Source organism: Amblyraja radiata, chromosome 25 (assembly GCF_010909765.2).
Source record: "Amblyraja radiata isolate CabotCenter1 chromosome 25, sAmbRad1.1.pri, whole genome shotgun sequence".
NCBI classification, from domain to species: domain Eukaryota; kingdom Metazoa; phylum Chordata; class Chondrichthyes; order Rajiformes; family Rajidae; genus Amblyraja; species Amblyraja radiata.
This window is the reverse complement of record NC_045980.1, coordinates 855884-876111: the sequence shown is the minus strand read 5'-3', so window position 1 is coordinate 876111 and position 20228 is coordinate 855884. Positions and strand designations below refer to the sequence as shown.

Sequence of the window (20228 nt, the reverse complement as noted above, 5' to 3'; positions counted from 1 at the left end):
GAATCTAACAATTGACCATGAAACATGAGAATGCATGAAAAGTAATTTGAAATGATGAAGTGATTGTAAGAAGTTTATAATTGTTAGAAATTATATATCTAATTTGGAGATGGAAGTTAAGAAACGAACAGAATAATCACCCTCACTGTAACGTGTTACTGACACCAGTGATTTAAATAGCATTGAAACAGCAGTTGTGTTTGTGCTCGCTTCGGCAGCACATATACTAAAATTGGAACGATACAGAGAAGATTAGCATGGCCCCTGCGCAAGGATGACACGCAAATTCGTGAAGCGTTCCATATTTTGCACAATTCACCGGCTTATTTCTCACAAACGTTCAGTGAAAATGCCTTTATAATAATAAAGCATCTCACAAGTCTTTCATTACAGTATTAACAACACTTTTGTTGCCTTTCTCCACAGAGGAAATTTTTGATTCTTTTGTGGGAGGGACGTTCTTGTTGCATTCTATAAGGGGGTTGCATGTAAGGTCACTGGGTCATAGGGCTTGACACACGAAGCCACTTAATCCATCTGGAGGACATCCGTCACTTCCGGTATATGTTATTAATGCAAGAAACGCGTACTTTCCTACCTGTTAAAAAACGGCAAAATGTTTACGCTGAAAGAAATTGTGGAAGTTGGGGTAAGTGTGAGAGACGTACCCAACTTTAGAATTCCAAACATGAAGCGAAATGAAGGTAAAGAGAAGCGAGAACTGAAGGGACAACAGCAGCTAAAGTGCTTGGTAAACATTGGCTGTGCAGATATCGTCATTGAAAATATTGGGAATTATCGCGTTTGCTCACTGCATTTCATCAACAGTAAGGCATTATTTGTGTTTTTTCTTGATTCCTTTGGTATCTAAAAAGTCTCAGAAGTGATCAATCTGGCTGTAAATTTTTCATCAGATGCGTTTTCATTTTGTATGTAAAAACTCACTTGAGAACCATGGGCGATTAAAAAAATTTACAGCCAGATTTATCACTTCTGAAACTTTTTAGATGCCAAAGAAATCAAGAAAAAACACAAATAATGCCTTAGTTGATGAAATGCTGTGAGCAAATGGCCAATGTTCGCTAAGCACTCTGTCTGTTGTTGTCACTTCAGCTCTCACTTCTATCTACCGTCATTTCTCCTCACCTTTGGAATTCTGAAGTAGGCTAAATGTCTCACACACTTATCCCGATTTCCATAATTATTTGCAGCGCAAAAATTGACATTTTCGGCGGATTTTAACGGGCCCGCTACATTGGAAACAATGGGAAGTGCCTACCTGCAGTACATCGCCTGTAATCCCTTTGGAGTAGCGTAGCAACAGTACGGGTCATGGGTCGTGACCCGACTACCGTGAAACCTCCCTATAATGTGTTATGTCATTTTTCTGATTTTTAATTTTTCTATGGAGCAATGTTACAACATTTTGAGATTTAAAAATCAAGTCTGCAATTTATCCCATCAGATAAAGCATAAAAATAATTTTAATTTGACACCTAATTCACTTTCATATCTTCAGTATTAAAAAAGTTATGGCCATTTTCATACTCGGAAATTAGCACCTTGTTCCCTATTGCTTTTCCAATGACTTAACACAAAAGCTGTGATCGAGGACAGCCAAAAGCCCATAACTTTCTTAAAAATTAAGAGAACTGAAATAAATTTTCAGTTATTATAGATTGAAGCATTCTGAAACAAATACGAAACAATCTTACTTGGATGACCTGAAATTAAAGCATATAGAAACATAGAAACATAGAAATTAGGTGCAGGAGTAGGCCATTCGGCCCTTCGAGCCTGCACCGCCATTCAATATGATCATGGCTGATCATTAGTTAGTTAGTTAGTTACCCAATAGTAGCTAATTACAAAATTCAATTACTAGATCTAAACATTTATCCATTTCTTAAGAAAAGATTAACATTTTTAAATAGCCTAAGTGTCCAAATAACATTCACCCAAGAATTCACAATATAACATGATTTTTAAATCTCATTGACATGAATTTATAGGCCAAATGGAAGAAATTTAGTGCTTAATTCCTGTAAATTAATGGCCATTTAAATCATCTTGCGAGTGAGATTTTGTGGAACGCGATCGTTTGGAACGTTGCGGTTGCGGTGAATTTAAACCCCATATCGGCAGGAAAAATACTGCCGGTTCGTATGGGGTCTCAATCACCTTTTCGCGACGTAAAATTTGGATTAAGGTAATCCTAAGAAGCATGTTTATATCTCAAATAAACGGCTTTCCTTTAGCTGTACCGTACCTGAAATTCGTCCCCGTTGTCGGCGTTCATGGCATTAGAAGCGGCTTTTTAGTTTACTCCAGCACTGAAATGGTCCAGTGATTAAAAAAAAAATTTCACAGAACGGCCGTCGGAACAATTCTTCAGCGTTAGCTAGCGCACCGAGAAAATATATCCAGGACAGGCAGTAGTTAAAACCGCATTTTAACCCCGACCCCCCCCCCCCCAAGGCGCCAAAGTCGCGCACACGGCCAGTGGCAGAACTGCCGCATTTCCTGCATGTTTGCTCTCAGTTTGTATGGTGTTTGAGACATCTTCTCAGATCTTGAATATATTGTGAAGGGGCTTTCACTGCATCCACTTCCCTGCCTGTAAGAGACATTAGAGGCATCTGCCTGTTTGTAGCTTCATACCCTCGTGTAATGTCAATGGCATCATGAAGGGTCAACTTCGCAATCCTTCAATGAGGAACCACTGAACGTCCTGCAAGTCATGAGAACATGGATTGGTGACATTTACTGTATGGTTGTGAACTTTCCTCAGCCTGGATGTAGTAGGGGGGAGAGATGGCTGGAGGAGAGGTGCGGGTGGGAGAAAGCCAGTTAATGACCCTCTGTTGGCAGAGTAGGGAACACGTAAACTGGAGGAACAACATCTCATAATCCGCCTGGGTAACTTGCAGACAATGAGGAAATCTGTCAGAAGATACAGCAGAATTATAGTCAAGTCACTTTTATTTCTATAGCACATTTAAAAAAACAACTCCCGTTGACCAAAGTGCTTTACATTGGTGGAGGTACTAACGTTATACAACAGTGGTTCATAGATTAAGTACATACATAAATACATACATATAGTCCTCACTCAGAGGTCGTCAAGAAAGGCTTGAGTAACATAGAAAACATAGAAACATAGAAGGTACACAAAAATGCTGGAGAAACTCAGCGGGTGCAGCAGCATCTATGGAGCGAAGGAAATAGGTAACGTTTCGGGCCGAAACCTTCTCTCCATAGATGCTACTGCACCCGCTGAGTTCCTCCAGCATTTTTGTGTACCTTCGATTTTCCAGCATCTGCAGTTCCTTCTTGAACATAGAAACATAGAAAATAGGTGCAGGAGTAGGCCATTCGGCCCTTCGAGCCATTCAATATGATCATGGCTGATCATCCAACTCAGTATCCTGTACCTGCCTTCTCTCCATACCCCCTGATCCCTTTAGCCACAAGGGCCACATTTAACTCCCTCTTAAATATAGCCAATGAACTGGCCTCAACTACCTTCTGTGGCAGAGAATTCCACAGATTCAACACTCTCTGTGTGAAAAATGTTTTTCTCATCTCGGTCCTAAAAGATTTCCCACTTATCCTTAAACTGTGACCCCTTGTTCTGGACTTCCCCAACATCGGGAACAATCTTCCTGCATCTAGCCTGTCCAACCCCTTAAGAATTTTGTAAGTTTCTATAAGATCCCCCCTCAATCGTCTAAATTCTAAAGATGAGTTTTAAGTCTCGACTTAAAAGAGTCGATGGAGGGGGCAGTTCTGATGGGAAGAGGGATGCTGTTCCACAGTCTAGGAGCTGCAACCGCAAAGGCGCGGTCGCCCCTGAGCTTATGCCTAGATGTTCAGTAACCCCAAGTCGGCCGATCTGAGGGACCTGGAGGTGGTGTGGTGGGTAAGCTGACTTTTGATGTAGGTGGGGGCAAGCCCGTTAAGGGCTTTGTAAGCATAAAGAAAGATCTTGAAATTTATTTGGAACCGCACAGGGAGCCAGTGGAGAGGGCCCAGAATCGGGGTGATGTGGTCCCTTTTTCGGGTGCCCGTCAGGAGTCTCGCTGCGGCGTTTTGAACCAATTGCAAGTGGGACAGGGAAACATAGAAACATAAACAATAGGTGCAGGAGTACGCCATTCGGCCCTTCGAGCCTGCACCGCCATTCGATATGATCATGGCTGATCATCCAATTCAGTATCCTGTACCTGCCTTCTCTCCATACCCTCAAGATTGGCTGATGCCAGTGTAAAGGGAGTTGCAGTAATCGAGGCGGGAGGAGATAAATGTGTGCATGATCTTTTCGAGGTCGTCAAACTGGAGGAATTGCTTTATTTTAGCTATCATCCAAAGCTGGAAGAAGCTAGCTTATACCACGGCATTGACTTGTTTGTCAAATTTCAATGCTGAGTCAAATATCACACCAAGGTTTTTGACGTGAGTAATGGGGTAACGCTTCCAAGGCTGCCTGCTATCGTTTTGATTGAGTCCGAGGGGCCGAGAAGGATGACCTCACACTTACTCTCGTTTAGTTGGAGGAAGTTCGGGGCCATACAACACGTTATATCCTCGAGGCAGTGGTTAAGGTTAAGTAGATTTGATCCGTTTTTGGTCTTCAGGGGGAGATAGAGTTGTGTACCGTCTGCATAGCAATGGAAGGAAATGCCGTGCCTTTGAATGACTTGGCCTAAGGGGAGAATATACAGGGAGAAGAGAATGGGTCCAAGGATGGAACCTTGTGGAACCCCGCAGCAGAGGCTAGCTGGAGAGGAGAAAGAGTTGCCTATGTTAGTCGAGAAACTCAGTTGTGGGGGGAGAGGGGTGTGTGGGCAGGGGGAGGGGGGAAGTGAGCTCAGAGAAAAGCCGGGGGAAGGGCCATGGGGTTTCATGGGGGAGGGGGAAGGAGCCAGCGAGAGGGACCAGAGGGGTAGTGGCTGGAAATGGCGGTGTGATGGGGACTCACAGCGGCAGCTGGTCGCTGGTCATTCTTCTCCGCCGGGATCAGAGTCTCCGCTTTCCGTTTGGCGACATCTCCAACTCCGACGGTGGGGAGGGCTGGGTCTCCGACTCTGGGCAGGGTCTCCGATGCTGGGCTGCTCGGGGCTGGGCTGCTCGGGGCTGGGCTGCTCGGGGCTGGGCTGGGCTGCTCGGGGCTGGGCCGCTCGGGGCTGGGCCGCTCGGGGCTGGGCCGCTCGGGGCTGGGCCGCTCGGGGCTGGGCCGCTCGGGGATGGGCTGCTCGGGGCTGGGCCGCTCGGGGCTGGGCCGCTCGGGGCTGGGCTGCTCGGGGATGGGCTGCTCGGGGCTGGGCCGCTCGGGGCTGGGCTGCTCGGGGCTGGGCTGCTCGGGGCTGGGCCGCTCGGGGCCGGGCTGCTCGGGGCTGGGCTGCTCGGGGCTGGGCTGCTCGGGGATGGGCTGCTCGGGGCTGGGATGCTTCGGGTTCCTCCGAAAATTGTGTCCGGTTGAAAACCTCCTGCGGTCATCATCAGCGCAAGTAAAGACGTGATGGTGCAAGAAGGGGCGGGCCATCCCTGTGAGTGACAGGGGAAGAGACTAATTCGCGTGGCGCTGAACGGCAGAAGAGATTGATCTGCATACGCGCGGTTTTTAAAGATTTTTAAAAACTTCGCTAACTTTTACGACATTCAACCGATCGGAAAGAAACTTGGTGCAATCGCAATCTAGGAGAACGGTGTGAACTGGTGAAAAATCACAGCACTATCGCGAACCGTTTTTGTGCAAATAGAAAGACCGCACAAACTGGAAGATAACAAGATCAGAGTATTACTTATGTAGAGATAGATAGATATTTAAATCTGTAAGGACTGGCATCCATGCTAAAGTGTATGAGGTCCCAGGTTAACTAGGTGTTGTTTCAGCAAAGGACAGCAGTGTAGCGCAGCGGCAGAGCTGATGCCTCACAGCGCCAGAGACACGGGTTCGATACTTACGTGGTTGTCTGTTCGGAGTTCGTACATTCTCCCCATGAACTGCGTGGATTTTTCCCCCCCCGAGTGCTCCGGTTTCCTCCCACACTCCAAAGACATACTGGTTTGTCGACTAATTTGCTTGGTATATTTGTAAATTGTCTATAGTGTGTGTAGGATACTGATAGTGTGCTGGGATCACTGGAACACGCGGGCTCGGTGGGCCGAACGGCCTATTTCCGCACTGTATCTCTGAACTAAACTAAACACTAAAGTGCATTTGTGTGCACACCACTCTACAAGTGTTTCAAACGTCACAATGAAACATTGTTGGTGAGAAAATCAGGTAGTTTTAGGATGGCACCTGTAGTGACAATGCAAATAGATGCAGCCTGATGAAACATTCTGCCCATCAACAGCACTATTTTAGCGTGCATGTGATTACATAATGAACGTTACTCGATGCGCTAAACCTCTGATGAGTACCATGCTAGCACTATTTCACGTTCCTGCAAAATCAGGAAAGAAGACGTTTAAACATCTTCAACCAGCTGGCCGTCAATCCCAAAGCTGGCCAGGCAAAGTCCTCCTTTTTAATGATCGTAACTGCAATAAAGTAGCACATTCTACTGTAGACACAAAAAGCTGGAGTAACTCAACTCTTTCGGGTTGAAAGCCTTCTTCAGGTCTTGCCCCAAAATGTCACCCATTCCTTTTCTCCAGAGATGCTGCCTGTCCTGCTGAGTATTTTGTGTGTATCTTCGGTTTAAACGAGTTGTGCTGTAAAAAGTCAAAAAAGGCCAGAATTTGGTCTCACAAAAGCTCCAGTTTGTGAAGGGGAGAAGGAAGTGTGCTTGAGTTGGGGTATCATTGGGTACACATCTAACACCAGACACACATCAGGGACAGCTTAATCATTGTGCAGGCAAGTGTCTGGACCATTTCCATTAGATCAGATTTCAACTGGAAATGTTTACTCATGCAGTCGGGTTGTCACGCAACAAAAAAGCTTTTCACTGGACACGTGACAATAAAATAGCCTAAACTGAAACTAAACTACCCCAGAGTGATACTGCTTGTGATTTGTGTATGAAAAGGTCTAATTTCCAGGCAACTACGGGTAAATTTATCGTTAAAGCGGCACCACATGTGCTTACCAATTTGTCTTTCACTTATACATTCATTATGCACTTAAGCTTTCAGATTGCTCAGAGTAATATTCATGTCATTAAACAAAATAGATGCTACTTAATAAATTAGTTAGAAACATAGAAACATAGAAAATAGGTGCAGGAGTAGGCCATTCGGCCCTTCGAGCCTGCACCGCCATTCAATATGATCATGGCTGATCATCCAACTCACTATCCTGTACCTGCCTTCTCTCTATACCCCCTGATCCCTTTAGCCACAAGGGCCACATCTAACTCCCTCTTAAATATAGCCAATGAACTGGCCTCAACTACCTTCTGTGGCAGAGAATTCCACAGATTCACCACTCGCTGTGTGAAAAATGTTTTTCTCATCTCGGTCCTAAAAGATTTCCCCCTTATCCTTAAACTGTGACCCCTTGTTCTGGACTTCCCCAACATCGGGAATAATCTTCCTGCATCTAGCCTGTCCAACCCCTTAAGAATTTTGTACGTTTCTATAAGATCCCCCCTCAATCTTCTAAATTCTAGCGAGTACAAGCCGAGACCATAAGACATAACAAATCTCTCTTTTCAGCAGAAAGCTGCAACTACATCCAAATAAATCTGTCCAGGAACACTAATATGTTCTTGGCAATATCGAAAAAATCTCTGTGCATGTACAGCTAAGGGTTATCTTAATAATAGGAAGATTTGTGACTTTGTGATCCTCTCCTAAATGGACATAATCGAATCTAAAACATAGGCTTTCAGTGTTATTCAATAATACTTATTTTTCTATTATCTTAAAAAAATGCATACAATATCACAAACAACAGCATGCTTAATGCCATTTAAAAACATATTTTCAATTGAGGAAAGCAAACATAAAAGCACAGAACAGATTAAACAATACAGAAATCAAACCCGCAGATTGTAAACAGACCCAGTAACTGACAAATGTAGACAAATGTTCTACCACATCGAGAGAATATAACTAGTTTGTTCGGGGCACTGAGTCATGCTGTAGGAAGGTGGCATTTGGAGTATTGCATGCAGTTCTGGTGGCCCATTACGGGAAGGACATGGAGGCTTTTGAAAGGGTAAAGAGAAGGTTTACCAGAATGATGCCTGGATTTAGCTACAGTGAGAGGTCGGACAGATTTGGTTTGTTTTCTCTGGAATCCTGGGGGTTGAGGGGAGTCCTGATAGACGTATATAAAATTATGAGATATAGATAGGGTGGACAGTCAGAACTTTATTCCCAGGCTGGAAAAATCAAATATCGGCAGGCATAGCTTTAAGGTGAGAGGGGCAAAGGGAATATGTTTATATTTTACACAGAGGTAGTGAGTGGTGGTGGCTAATATGGGTGGTGGTTGAGGAAAATACGATAAGTTTGGGATAGACACATGGATATGTAGAAAATAGAGAGATATATATCACATGCAAGCAGATACTGTAATGTTGTTGGGACAAAGCACCTGTTTCTGTACTGTTCTATGTTTCATGAATACTGGGGCAGAGAAATCCCATAAAGGTGGGTAAACTTGGCCAAATGGTGTTGGACAAAAACTAAACTCATATCCTGGCCAAGTTCGAGTGTAAATATAACCACAATTTGTTTTAAAAAGCAATTTGTGTAGTTTCCCTCCATGATTCCTCAATTTACTACTGTTCATAGATTGCTAGTTTTGGCAACTGTTTTAGACAGAAAAGAAAATCACCAATACCTCATTGTTATTCAATTATTTATTTCAAAATAATTGAATGTATTCTCGTATTTAATACAAAGTGCTTTTGACAAAATTATTAATTTGGTTCCAAGAATAAATAGAGTGCACAGTCATTGAGGTGGAGGAAGAATAGTCGTCACAACTGATGACCAGGCAATTCAGCACAGGAAGAGCAAGGCTCCGAAGTCTGAGATCTTTCTTCAGCTGCAATAAGACCGGGTAAATTGGAATCCACGCAGTTTAACCAGAAGTTAGCACAGCTGGCGTGATAGTGACAACTGTTGTAAAGCACTGTATTTGCCTTGCCCTGTAAAGACAGAAGGAAAAGTAAAACAATTCTGCTCAGGATATAGAAATATAGAAATATAGAAATATAGAAAATAGGTGCAGGAGTAGGCCATTCGGCCCTTCGAGCCTGCACCGCCATTCAATATGATCATGGCTGATCATCCAACTCAGTATTCCATCCCTGCCTTCTATCCATACCCCCTGTCCCTTTAGCCACAAGGGCCACATCTAATTCCCTCTTAAATAAAACCAATGAACTGGCCTCAACTACCTTTTGTGGCAGAGAATTCCAGAGATTCATCGTTCTCTCTGTGAAAAATGTTTTCTTCATCTGGATTCTAAACGATTTCCCCCTTATCGTTAAACTGTGACCCCTTGTTCTGGACGTTCTTGTACGGGAACATTCTTCCTGCATCTAGCCTGACCAACCCCTTAAGAATTTTGTAAGTTTCTATAAGATCACCCCTCAATCTTCTAAATTCTAGCGAGTACAAGCCGAGTCTATCCAGTCTTTCTTAATATGAAAGTCCTGACATCCCAGTAATCAGTGTGGTGAACCTTCTCTGTACTCCCTCTTTGGCAAGAATGTCTTTCCGCAGATTAGATTATACTCTCAGAATAATCCCCACAGATTGAAAACTTTAAACCATTCATTACAAAACCTGCAGCATTTTCTTTACTTTAGTTTAGTTTAGATATGTACACAATCAGGCCCTTTAGCCCACTGAATCCGCGCCGACCAAAGATCCCCGACACTAACACCATTACTACACACAAGGGACAATTTACAATTTTTACTGAAGCCAATTAACCTACAAACCTGTATGTCTTTGGAGTGTGGGAGGAAACTGGAGCACCCGGAAAAAACCCACGCCGTCACGGAGAGAACGTACAAACTCCGTACAGACAAGCATCCGTATTCTGGATCGAAACCGGGTCTCTGGCGCTGTAAGGCAGCAACTCTACTGCTGCAACACTGTGTCACCCATTAATATGAGTATTAACAGAGCACATCTGTAGTGGCCATTTGGCTTGTTTTGTGTGTCATTAATTATGGCATGTGTCTTTAAATTTTAGACTGGCCGTTATATTGTGGGTGGGATTTAGGATGTATTTTAAGGCGTGTTTTGAGTTAGGTTTCTCGCGCAGAAGCTTAGTTTTTAGTTTACTTTGGGACCAGCATGGAGAAGGTTTACCCTTGCCCATGCAAAGTGTAACGGAGACACGAGGAGTTTTCTAACGATTAAAGCGCTAAGCTGGAGTTCGATGAAGATTATAGTGTACGAGTCAGAAGATGTTTGGATGTAGCTTATTGTTACATCCAAACATCTAAGACTCTCCCACGAGTGGAGGACACAAACAATCTTTCTGATACACTAGTGGCCAGAGGATCTGGGGTGACGGAGGAACTGAAGGAAATTCACATTAGGAAGGAAATGTTGTTGGGTAGACTGATGGGACTGAAGGCTGATAAATCCCCAGTGTCTGATGGTCTGCATCCCAGGGTACTTAAGGAAGTGGCTCTAGAAATCTAGAAATCGTGGATGCATTGGTGATCATTTTCCAATGTTCTATAGACTCAGGATCAGTTCCTGTGGATTGGAGGGTAGCTAATGTAATCCCGCTTTTTAAGAAAGGCGTGAGAGAGAACACAGGGAATTATAGACCAGTTAGCCTGACATCGGAGGTGGGGAAGATGCTGGAGTCAATAATAAAAGATGAAATAGTGGCACATTTGGATAGCAGTACAGGATCGGTCCGAGTCAGCATGGACTTATGAAGGGGAAATCATGCTTGACTAATCTTCTGGAATTTTTTGTGGATGTAACTAGGAAAATGGACAAGGGAGAGCCAGTGGATGTAGTATACTTGGACTTTCAGAAAGCATTTGATAAGGTCCCACATGGGAGATTAGTGGGCAAAATTAGGGCACATGGTACAGTGCTGACATGGATAGAAAATTGGTTGGCAGACAGGAAACAAAGGGTAGGGATTAACTGGACCCTTTCAGAATGGCAGGCAGTGACTAGTGGGGTACCGCAAGGCTCGGTGCTGGGACCGCAACTAATTACAATATACATAAATGATTTAGATGAAGTGATTCAAAGCAACATTAGCAAATTTGCAGATGACACAAAGATGGGTGGCAGTGTGAACTGTGAGAATGCAGGGTGACTTAGACAGGTTTGGTAAGTGGGCAGATGCATGGCAGATGCAGTTTAATGTGGATAAATGTGAAGTTACCCACTTTGGTAGCAAAAACAGGAAGGCAGATCATTATCTAAATGGTGTCAAGCTGGGAAAAGGGGAAGTACAATGGGATCTTGTGGTCCTTGTTCATCAGTGAATGAAAGTAAGCATGCAGGTATTGCAGGCAGTGAAGAAAGTGAATGGCATGTTGGCCTTCATAACAAGAGGAGTTCAGTATAGGTGCAAAGAAGTCCTTCCGCTGTTGTACAGGGCCCTAGTGAGACTACACGTGATGTACACGTGATTAGGAACAGTCAACATGGATTTGTGCCTGGAAGGTCATGTTTGACTAATCTTCTTGAATTTTTTGAAGAGGTTACTAGGGAAATTGATGAGGGTAAAGCAGTGGATGTTGTCTATATGGACTTTAGTAAGGCCTTTGACAAGGTTCCTCATGGAAGGTTGGTTAAGAAGGTTCAACTGTTGGGTATAAATGCAGGAGTAGCAAGATGGATTCAACAGTGGCTGGATGGGAGGAGCCAGAGGGTAATGGTGGATGGTTGTTTGTCGGGTTGGAGGCAGGTGGGGTGCCTCAGGGATCGGTGTTGGGTCCTTTGTTGTTTGTCATGTACATCAATGATCTGGATGAAGGTGTGGTAAATTGGATTAGTAAGTATGCAGATGATACCAAGATGTGGATAATGAAGAGGATTTCCAAAGTCTACAGAGTGATTTAGGCCATTTGGAAGAATGGGCTGAAAGATGGCAGATGGAGTTTAATGCTGATAAATGTGAGGTGCTACACCTTGGCAGGACAAATCAAAATAGGACGTACATGGTAAATGGTAGGGAATTGAAGAATACAGTTGAACAGAGGGATCTGGGAATAACCGTGCATAGTTCCTTGAAGGTGGAATCTCATATAGATAGGGTGGTAAAGAAAGCTTTTGGTATGCTAGCCTTTATAAATCAGAGCATTGAGTATAGAAGCTGGGATGTAATGTTAAAATTGTACAAGGCATTGGTGAGACCAAATCTGGAGTATGGTGTACAATTTTGGTTGCCCAATTATAGGAAGGATGCCAACAAAATAGACAGAGTACAGAGGAGATTTACTAGAATGTTGCCTGGGTTTCAACAACTAAGTTACAGAGAAAGGTTGAATAAGTTAGGTCTTTATTCTCTGGAGCGCAGAAGGTTAAGGGGGGACTTGATAGAGGTCTTTAAAATGATGAGAGGGATAGACAGAGTTGATGTGGACAAGCTTTTCCCTTTGAGAATAGGGAAGATTCAAACAAGAGGACATGACTTCAGAATTAAGGGACAGAAGTTTAGGGGTAACATGAGGGGGAACTTCTTTACTCAGAGAGTGGTAGCTGTGTGGAATGAGCTTCCAGTGGAAGTGGTGGAGGCGGGTTCGTTGGTATCATTTAAAAATAAATTGGATAGGCATATGGATGAGAAGGGAATGGAGGGTTATGGTATGAGTGCAGGAAGGTGGGACTAAGGGTAAAAAGTTGTTCGGCACGGACTTGTAGGGCCGAGATGGCCTGTTTCCGTGCTGTAATTGTTATATGGTTATATGGTTATATGGTATTGTGTACAGTTTTGGGCCCCTAATTTGAGGAAGAACATTCTTGCTATTGAGGGAGTACAGCGTAGGTTTACAAGGTTAATTCCCGGAATAGCGGGACTGTCATTTGTTGAGAGAATGGAGCGGCTGGGCTTGTATCCTCTGGCGTTTAGAATTATCTTATTGAAACATATATGACTATTGATGGTTTGACACGCTAGAGGTAGGATACATGTTCCCGATGTTGGGGGAGTCCAGAACCAGGGGCCACAGTTTAAGAATAAGGGCTAAGCCATTTAGAATGGAGACAAGGAAATACATTTTCTCGCTGACAGTGGTGAGTCTGTTGATTTCTCTGCCTCAGAGGACGGTGGAGGCCTCTGGATACTTTCAAGCGAGAGCTAGATGGGGCTCTTAAAGATAGCTGAGTCAGGGGATATGGGGACAAGGCAGGAACGGGGTACTGATTGGGGTACTGAACGGGGTAGATTGAATGGCGGTGCTGGCTCGAAGGGCCGAATGGCCTGCTCCTGCACCTATTGTCTATTGTCTAGTAGAAGCATCCTCTCCTCATCCAAGCCTTTCACTATTCTGTACGTTTCAATGAGGTCACCCCTCGTACTTCTAAACTCCAGCAAGAACAGGCCCAGTGCCGTCCAACACTCGTTATAGGTTAAGCTACTCATTCCTGGAATCATTCTTGTAAACCACCTCTGAACCCTCTCCAGAGCCAGCACATCCTTCCTCAGATATGGTGCCCAAAATTGCTCACAATATTCCAAATGCGGTCTGACCTACGCCTTATAGAGCCTTAGCATTACATCCCTGTTTTTGTATACAAGCCCTCTCAAAATAAATGCTAGCATTGCGTTTGCTTTCTTTACAACTGATTCGACTTCCAGATTAAGTTTTTGGGAATACTGCACCAGCACTCCCAAGTCCTTTTGTACCTCCGATTTCTGGATTCTCTCCCCATTTAGAAAATAATCTACGCCTTTATTCCTACTACCAAAATGCATGATTCCACACTTTGCTACACTATATTCCATCTGCCCACTCTCCCAACCTATCCAAGATCTTCTGCAGAGTTCCTGCTTTCTCTACACTACCTGCCCCTCCACCTATTTACGTATCATCCACAAAGTTGGCCACAAAGCCTTCAATCCCCTCATCCAAATCATTAATGTACAACGTGAAGAGCAGTGGCTTCAGCACTGAGCCCTGCGGAACTCCGCTAGTCTGGCAGCAAACCAGAAAAAGCCCCCTTTATTGCCACTCTTTGCCTTTCAGCCATTCAGCCAACCTGATATCCATGCCAGTATCTGTCCTTTGATACCATGGGCTCTCATGTTCCTCAGCAGCCTCCAGTGGCACCTTATCAAAGGCTTTCTGAAAATCTAGGTAAACAACATCTACTGACTCTCCTTTGTCTGTCCTGCTATTTACTTCTTCAAATAATTCCAGCAAATTTGTCAGGCAAGATCTCCCCTTCACAAAGTCATGCTGACTTTGGCCTTTTTTATCATGAACTAAGTACTCTGTAACCTCATCCTTTATAATGGAATCTAAAATCTTACCAATCACCAAAGCCAGACTAACCGGCCTAGAGTTCCCACTGTTCTGTTTTGCTCCCTTCTTGTGCAGTGGGGTAATATTGACAATTTCCAATCATCTGGAACCACTCCTGACTCTAGTGATTCTTGAAATATCACTATCAATGCGTCCACAATATCCAAAGCCACCTCTTTCAGAACCATAGGGTGCAGTCCATGTGGCCCAGGGGACATCCACCTTCAGCCCTTTCAGCTTCCCAAGCACCATCTCCCTGGTAATAGCCACTCCACTAACTTCCATCCCGACTCTCTTGAATTTCAGGCATGTTGCTGGTATCTTCCACTGTGAAGGTTGATGCAAAAAAAGTTATTCAACTCCTCTGCCATTTCTTTATTCCTCATTCTATCGCTACTCCTGCATGATTTTCCAATGGTCCAATGCCCACTCCTGCCTCTTTCTTACTCTTTATATAACTAAAGAAACTCTTGCTATCCTCATTTCTATTATTAGCTTGCTTACCTTCATATTTCATCTTTTCTCCCCCTATTGCCTTTTTAGCTACCTCCTGTTGTTCTTTAAAAGCTTCCCAATCTTCTGGCTTCCCACTACTCTTTGCAATGTTATATGTCTTCTCTTGTAAATGTATATTTTCCTTGTTTTTCTTGTCAGCCACAGTCACCTCTTTCTCTTTCTTCCTTTTTGGAATGAAAAAATCCTGCATCTTCCGAATTATTCCCAGGAATTCCTGCCATTGCTGTTTCACTGTCATCCCTGCTAGGGTCCCTTTCCAGTCAACTTTGGCCAGCTCCTCCCTCATGCCTGTGGTCCCCTTTGCTCAGCTGTAATACTGACACATCCGATTTCACCTTCTCCTTCTCAAATTGCATTCAAATTAAAATTTATGATGCAGTGGTCGCTACCTCCTAGTGGTTCCTTTACCTTGAATTCCCTTATCCAGTTATTTGAAAGCTGATAAGATAAAGGTATATCGAGGAAAGAACAAATTCTAAAAGCAAACTCATTTGCTGCTGACAATCCAAGCACACATGGAAAATATTATGCAAACCCGCTCAATGACCTGTGTCCATTCAAATTTAGCGAATTGTCCCATGCTTCAATACAGCAACAAATAGCCGTTCAGAATAGTTTATACTTGCATTTAGTTCATTCCCTGTTCTGAATAGACACACTCCACAGGTTCTGATCTGCCCATTTTCTGAATCAGTTGCAGGTGAACAGACAGCGGTCAGTTCAGAAGACTGCAAAATAAAAGAAGAGAAATCTCCAGTTAGCTGGGTAATCGCTGCTTGCTCTCATCAACAAATCAGATGTACCTTTTCTACTGGGATTAGGTATATGATTAGGGTATTACAGGACAAGTCACTGCAGCAATGCATAAAAATAAACCAAACTAATGCATCTCCTTGCAAACACCAAAACTGTCATGGAGATTCCAGTGCATAACCAGACCCATATCCATGCTGATAAAAGATTTCTACCCATCTACCTCATACATTTTATATACTTTTATCAGGTTAGTGTTCAGCCTCCCTCGCTCCAGGGAAATCAAACCCAATCTATCCAATCCCTCCCTGCAACTGATGTCTCACCATCCTGGCAACATCCTGATGAATCTCTTGTCAGCTCATTCCAGTTCAACCACATCCTTTCTAGAGTGATCAGAACTGTGCACAATACTCCGAGTGCAGCCTAATCTAACTTTTATATGCTATGGCCAGATGCAAGCATACCACATGACATCTTCACAATCTTATCCACCTATGTTGCCATTTTCAGGGAATTATAAGTTCATATGTCTTAGGATATTCAGCCTATCGAGTCTACTCCGCTATTCAATCATGGCTGATCTATCTTTCATTCTCAGCACCATTCCCCTACCTTCTCCCTGTAATTTTTCACATCTTTACTAATCAAGAATCTATCAAACTCCACTTTAAAAATACAGAAAGACTGGGCCTCCACGCTCTCTGTGGCAATTAATTCCACAGATTCACCACCCTCTGGCTAAAGAAATTCATCCTCATCTCCTTTCTAAAGGTACGTCCTTTTATTCTGAGTGTGTGTTCTGATCCTTGACTCTTCCACTAGTGGAAACATCCTCTCCACATTCACTCTATCCAGGCCTTTCATTATTCGGTTAGTTTCAATGAGATCCCACTCAACCTTTTAAACTCTAGTTAGACAAAAATGCTGGAGAAACTCAGCGGGTGAGGCAGCATCTATGGAGCAAAGGAAATAGGCAACGTTTCGGGTCGAGACCCTTCTTCAGACTGAAAAAGGGTTTTGGCTCGAAACGTTGCCTATTTCCTTCGCTCTGTAGATGCTGCCTCACCCACTGAGTTTCTCCAGCATTTTTGTGTACCTTCCATTTTTCAGCATCTGCAGTTCCTTCTTAAACTCTAGTTAGTACAGGTTGAGTGCCATCAATATACAATACAATGCACAATACAATACAATATACAATATTTATTCATTGTCATTTGAACCTCAATGAGGCTCAAACAAAACTCTGTTTCTACAGCCATACAAAAAGAAACAATTTCTACAAGACACACAAACAATTCAATTAAAAGAACACAACAAACTATATTCAAATGGCCAAAAAAATAAAAAAAGACAGACAGGCTGCAGGGGCCGCTGCAACGTGAGTCGCGCCGCCAACCGCAAATCCTCATCATACGTTAACCCAAGCATCCTTGAGATCATTCTCGTAAACCTCCACTGGACCCTGTGCCGTGCCAGCGCGTCCTTCCTCAAATATGGACCCAAAACGGCTCACAATATTTCAAATACGGCCTTATAAAGCCTCGGCATTACATCCCTGGTTTTATACCACCGGGTGGCGCCGTACAATGGCAGCCTCGCTAACAGTCTGTCTCGTCCTTTTCTTTCTTTGTTGTGAAATGTATGTTTTAGTGCATCTTTAGCTTTGTGTTATGTGGGGGTGGGTTGGTGGAAACTTTTTTAAATCTTTTTCCTCGACGGAGATGGGATATTTTTTTCCGTATCGGCCTAACATCGAGGAGCTGGCGTCCGCTTGCTGGGGATCGACTTTGGGAGCTCCAACCGCGGGAGCTTTGATCGCCCCGCTCACAGGAATTTCGATCGCCCCAACGCGGGAGTTTCGATCGCCGGCTGCAGGAGCATTGATCGCCCCGAATATAACCATATAACCATATAACAATTACAGCACGGAAACAGGCCATCTCGGCCCTACAAGTCTGTGCCGAACAATTTTTTTCCCTTAGTCCCACCTGCCTGCACTCATACCATAACCCTCCATTCCCTTCTCATCCATATGCCTATCCAATTTATTTTTAAATGATACCAACGAACCTGCCGCCACCACTTCCACTGGAAGCTCATTCCACACCGCTACCACTCTCTGAGTAAAGAAGTTCCCCCTCATGTTACCCCTAAACTTCTGTCCCTTAATTCTGAAGTCATGTCCTCTTGTTTGAATCTTCCCTATTCTCAAAGGGAAAAGCTTGATCACATCAACTCTGTCTATCCCTCTCATCATTTTAAAGACCTTTATCAAGTCCCCCCTTAACCTTCTGCGCTCCAGAGAATAAAGACCTAACTTATTCAACCTATCTCTGTAACTTAGTTGTTGAAACCCAGGCAACATTCTAGTAAATCTCCTCTGTACTCTCTCTATTTTGCGGATGGTTCAACTGCCCCGTCCACGGGAGAATAAGGAGGAAAGAAGATAAGACTTTATTGCTTTCCATCACAGTGGGGAATGTGGGGGAGCCGCTGTGGTGGATGTTTATGTTAACTTTGATGTAGTTAGTTGCTTTTTTCTGGTATGACTGTACAGTAAATCAAATTTCACTGTACTTTAAATGGTACACGTGACAATGAAGGGACATTGAACCATATTCTAGTCCTCTCAAAATAATTGCTAACATTGCGTTTGCCGTCCTTACTACTGATTCAACCTGCAAATTAACCTTTTGAGAATCCAGCACCAGCACTCCCAGTCCCTTTGCAGCTCCGATTTCTCAATCTTCTCTCCATTTAGAAAATAGTCTATGTCCTTATTCCTACCACTAAAGAACAAGACCACACATTTTGCCATCTGTATTCCATCTGCCATCTCTGTGGCCTCTCCCAACCTTTTCAAATCCTTCTGCAGACACCCTGCTTCCTCTACATTACTTGCCCATCCACCTATCTTCGTATCATCTGCAAACCTGGCCACAAAGCGATCAATTCCATCATCCAAATCATTAATATAAAACATGAAAAGTGGTGGACCCTGCACTGACCTCTTTGAAACACCACTAGTCACTGGCAGCCAACCAGAAAAGGACAACGACCCTAACCACACAGCCAAGACAATGCAGGAGTGGCTTTGTGACAAGTCTGTGAATGTCCTTGAGTGACCCAGCCGGACTTGAACCCAATCGAACATCTCTGGAGGGACCTGAAAATAGCTGTGCATCGACGCTCCCCAGCCAACCTGGCAGAGCTTGAGAGGATCTGCAGAGAAGAATGGGAGAAATTACCCAAATACAGGTGTGCAAAGCTTGTAGCATCATACCCAAGGAGACTTGAGGCTGTAATCGCTGCCAAAGGTGCCTCAAGAAAGTACTGAGTAAAGGGTCTGAATGCTTATGTAAATGTGATAGCTCCGTTTTTTCTTTTTAATTACCATGCAAAAATCTTTAAACACCCGTTTTCACTTTTTTTATCATGGGGTACGGTGTGTAGATTGATGATAAAACAAAAGAATTGAATCAATTTTAGAATAATGCTGTAAAGTAACAAAATATGGAAAAAGTGGAGGGGTCTGAATACTTTCTGAATGCACTGTACAACATCTTTAGTTCAGTACCCTTCACAAATTTGTCCCCATTTTGCCTGATCTTAGACTCTTGTTCCCATTTGAACTTTCTGTCCTATTAAAAGTCATAAGATCATAAGTGATAGGAGAAGAATTAGGCCATTCGGCCCATCGTCTATTCTGCCAAATAGATCATGGCTGATCTACCTCTCCCTCCTGGCCCCATTCTTTAGCCTTCTACCCATAACCTCTGGCACCCGTACTAACCAAGAACCTATGTATCTCTGCCTTAAAAATATCCACCAACATGGCCTCCTCAGCCTTCTGTGACAAAGAATCCCACAGATTCACCACCCTGTGACTAAAGAAATTCCTCGTCATCTCCTTCCTAAAAGAACGTCCTTTAATTCTGATGCTATGACCTCTAGTCCTAGACTTTCCCACTAGTGGAAACATCATCTCCACATTCAACATTGGAAATATTGAAAAAAGGCTGGAAGAACCTGAAATACACAGGAAGCTGATGTGACCAGATTTAAAATAATAATTTATAACATAATAATTTGCAACTCCAGTCTTTTAGAGTGAGGGGCAGATGCATACTGGTGCCTAAACTGCGATGGAATCAGGACATCATGATGAGAATCAAAGAACTAGGAGCAGGAGAAACTATCTGATCCTTTGAGACTGCTCCACCAATCATCAAGATCATATGTGGTGGACAGAAGGAACTGCAGGTGCGTGTTTACAAACAAATACACAACGTGCTGGAGTAACTCAGCTGGTCCGGCAGCATCTCTGGAGGACACGGATTGGTGACCTTTTCCCTCGTAACCCTTCTTCAGATTGATTGTAGCAGGGCAGAGAAAGCTGGAAGAGAGGTGTGGGTGGGACAAAGCTGGGCAAGTGAAAGATGGGTGCAGGTGAAGGGGGTTTAATAGGCAGATGAGTGATAAAGGCCAGAGATGATAAGAAGACAAAAGGCTTGAGAAAAGGCAAGGTGT

The 20228-nt window shown here is 43.6% G+C and overlaps 1 protein-coding gene and 1 non-coding gene across 2 annotated transcripts in view; one reads left to right on the top strand and one right to left on the bottom strand.

Moving 5' to 3' along the window:
• Window positions 1-202: 202 nt before the first annotated feature.
• Window positions 203-309, top strand: LOC116987697. The gene has a single exon (XR_004415761.1). It is a non-coding gene; the product is annotated as a U6 spliceosomal RNA (small nuclear RNA).
• An 8501-nt stretch (window positions 310-8810) lies between these two features.
• Window positions 8811-20228, bottom strand: part of LOC116987224 (synergin gamma-like) — a 51642-nt gene continuing 40224 nt past the window's right edge. The window contains exons 5-6 of the mRNA XM_033043087.1: window positions 15569-15670; window positions 8811-9113 (exon numbers count right to left, since the gene is read on the bottom strand). Coding sequence (XP_032898978.1) covers window positions 8943-9113; window positions 15569-15670 — 273 coding nt within the window. The 3' untranslated portion in view covers window positions 8811-8942. The remainder of the gene's footprint in view (window positions 9114-15568; window positions 15671-20228) is intronic.